We start from the raw sequence: 1,474 nt of genomic DNA, 5'->3' as shown, positions 1-1,474 counted from the left end.
TCTGTCACCAGCAGGCCCGGTGCCATGTAAACCTCCCCATGATCAAAAAAGCCAAAATTCCTCCGATGGCACCAGCCCCTGAGCCACGTGTTGATCAGGTGTGTTTTCCTGCTCGTTTCAGTATCCTTCCCTGCCACTGTAGGGATAGAGGAAAACACTACCTGTGCTCCCGATCCTTCAACCAGTCGCCCCAGTGCCCTGAAGTCCCTTTTGATCACTGCAGGACTTCTCTCTGCAACCTCATCACTGCCAGCCTGTATAACCAACAGCGGGTAGTAATCGGAAGGCCGTACCAGACCAGGGAGCTTCCTAGAGATGTCTCTGACCCACACCCCAGGGAGGCAGCAGACTTCCCTGTGGGATGGGTCCGGTCGATATAGGGCCTTACCCTCCTTTTTTTCTTAGCAGAGACAGACATCCTGCTTAAACATACACAACTACAATGACTCTGATTAGTATTAGCCTCAAATTTATGCATGAAACTATTCATAGGAAGACTATGAACTTGAATTCCTGCATACACAAAATGTCAAATCAATTGATTATAAAATAGTCTGTTGCCGAACGTGCAATGTAAAACCAAACAATACTTACTATTATTAAGCATTATTTCAGATGTTACAAGTAACAATCACTGGCTAATTCCTTTTCGATCCAACAGTTATTACACAGTTATTAATTTCTTATTTTCCCTTTAATTCTGTTTTAGAAATGTACTACTAAATCAAAAGTGTACCTGTAAGTTTGGAAGAAAAGCTGAGTTACTTTCTAGAGCTACCACTCTAACACCTGCATTGAGCAGAGTTCGGGTCAAGATTCCAGGACCTGAAGGGGGGGAATAAAAAAAAAAAAAAGAAAAAAGTGCATTTTTTTCTAAGTGATTTCCTTTAGTGACTTTCCCAACACAACACTTGGGATATACCACCTTCAACAGGAGACAACTTGTGTTTGTTTAAACACACTTCAAAACAAGAGTTAGAAAAAAGATTTATACGCAGCCTGCCTGAGATTGCTCAGTGAATTACACTAAGCACAGCATTACAGTTAGATACTGAGGAACATTAGATATAATGTTTCAAGTATTTCTACTACTTCTTCTTCTGCCAGCAGAAATATTCTTTGAAACCTTACCCATATTATCTCTACAGGTAAAATACCCTGTGCAGAAATGTAAAAAAACCACATTAAATAACAGCAGAAGGCTACCTATGTAATGGCCCACAGTCTTAGGCATGCTTTTACTGACAGAGATAAAGTTCGCCTACAAAACCAGATATATTACCTGGACAGAAATTTACATCTCTACTTACTCTATAGCCAAGTTTTAACACCAGTGACTCAAGCCTTCAGACTGAACACTCACTCATTCCCCCCTGAAGCTCTGTATAAATGGACCCTCCCGCCGCCTACCCCAGGCATACCGCAGTGCCGCGGCACCCAGGCGGCCCTGCCAGTCGCCAACCCCCGACCCCGG

The 1,474-nt window shown here is 42.9% G+C and overlaps 1 protein-coding gene across 1 annotated transcript in view; it reads right to left on the bottom strand.

The window, feature by feature from the left end:
- TFB2M (transcription factor B2, mitochondrial) overlaps positions 1-1,461 on the bottom strand; it is a gene marked incomplete at its 5' end in the record, with an annotated part of 12,142 nt that extends 10,681 nt beyond the window's left edge. The window contains 2 exons of the mRNA XM_009276274.1: positions 737-825; positions 1,422-1,461. Coding sequence (XP_009274549.1) covers positions 737-825; positions 1,422-1,461 — 129 coding nt within the window. The remainder of the gene's footprint in view (positions 1-736; positions 826-1,421) is intronic.
- Positions 1,462-1,474: the final 13 nt, after the last annotated feature.

This window comes from Aptenodytes forsteri, unplaced genomic scaffold (assembly GCF_000699145.1).
Source record: "Aptenodytes forsteri isolate BGI_AS27 unplaced genomic scaffold, ASM69914v1 Scaffold10, whole genome shotgun sequence".
Lineage (NCBI taxonomy): Eukaryota > Metazoa > Chordata > Aves > Sphenisciformes > Spheniscidae > Aptenodytes > Aptenodytes forsteri.
Note: the sequence above shows the minus strand (reverse complement) of the source record. Positions and strands in the feature narration are given on the sequence as shown.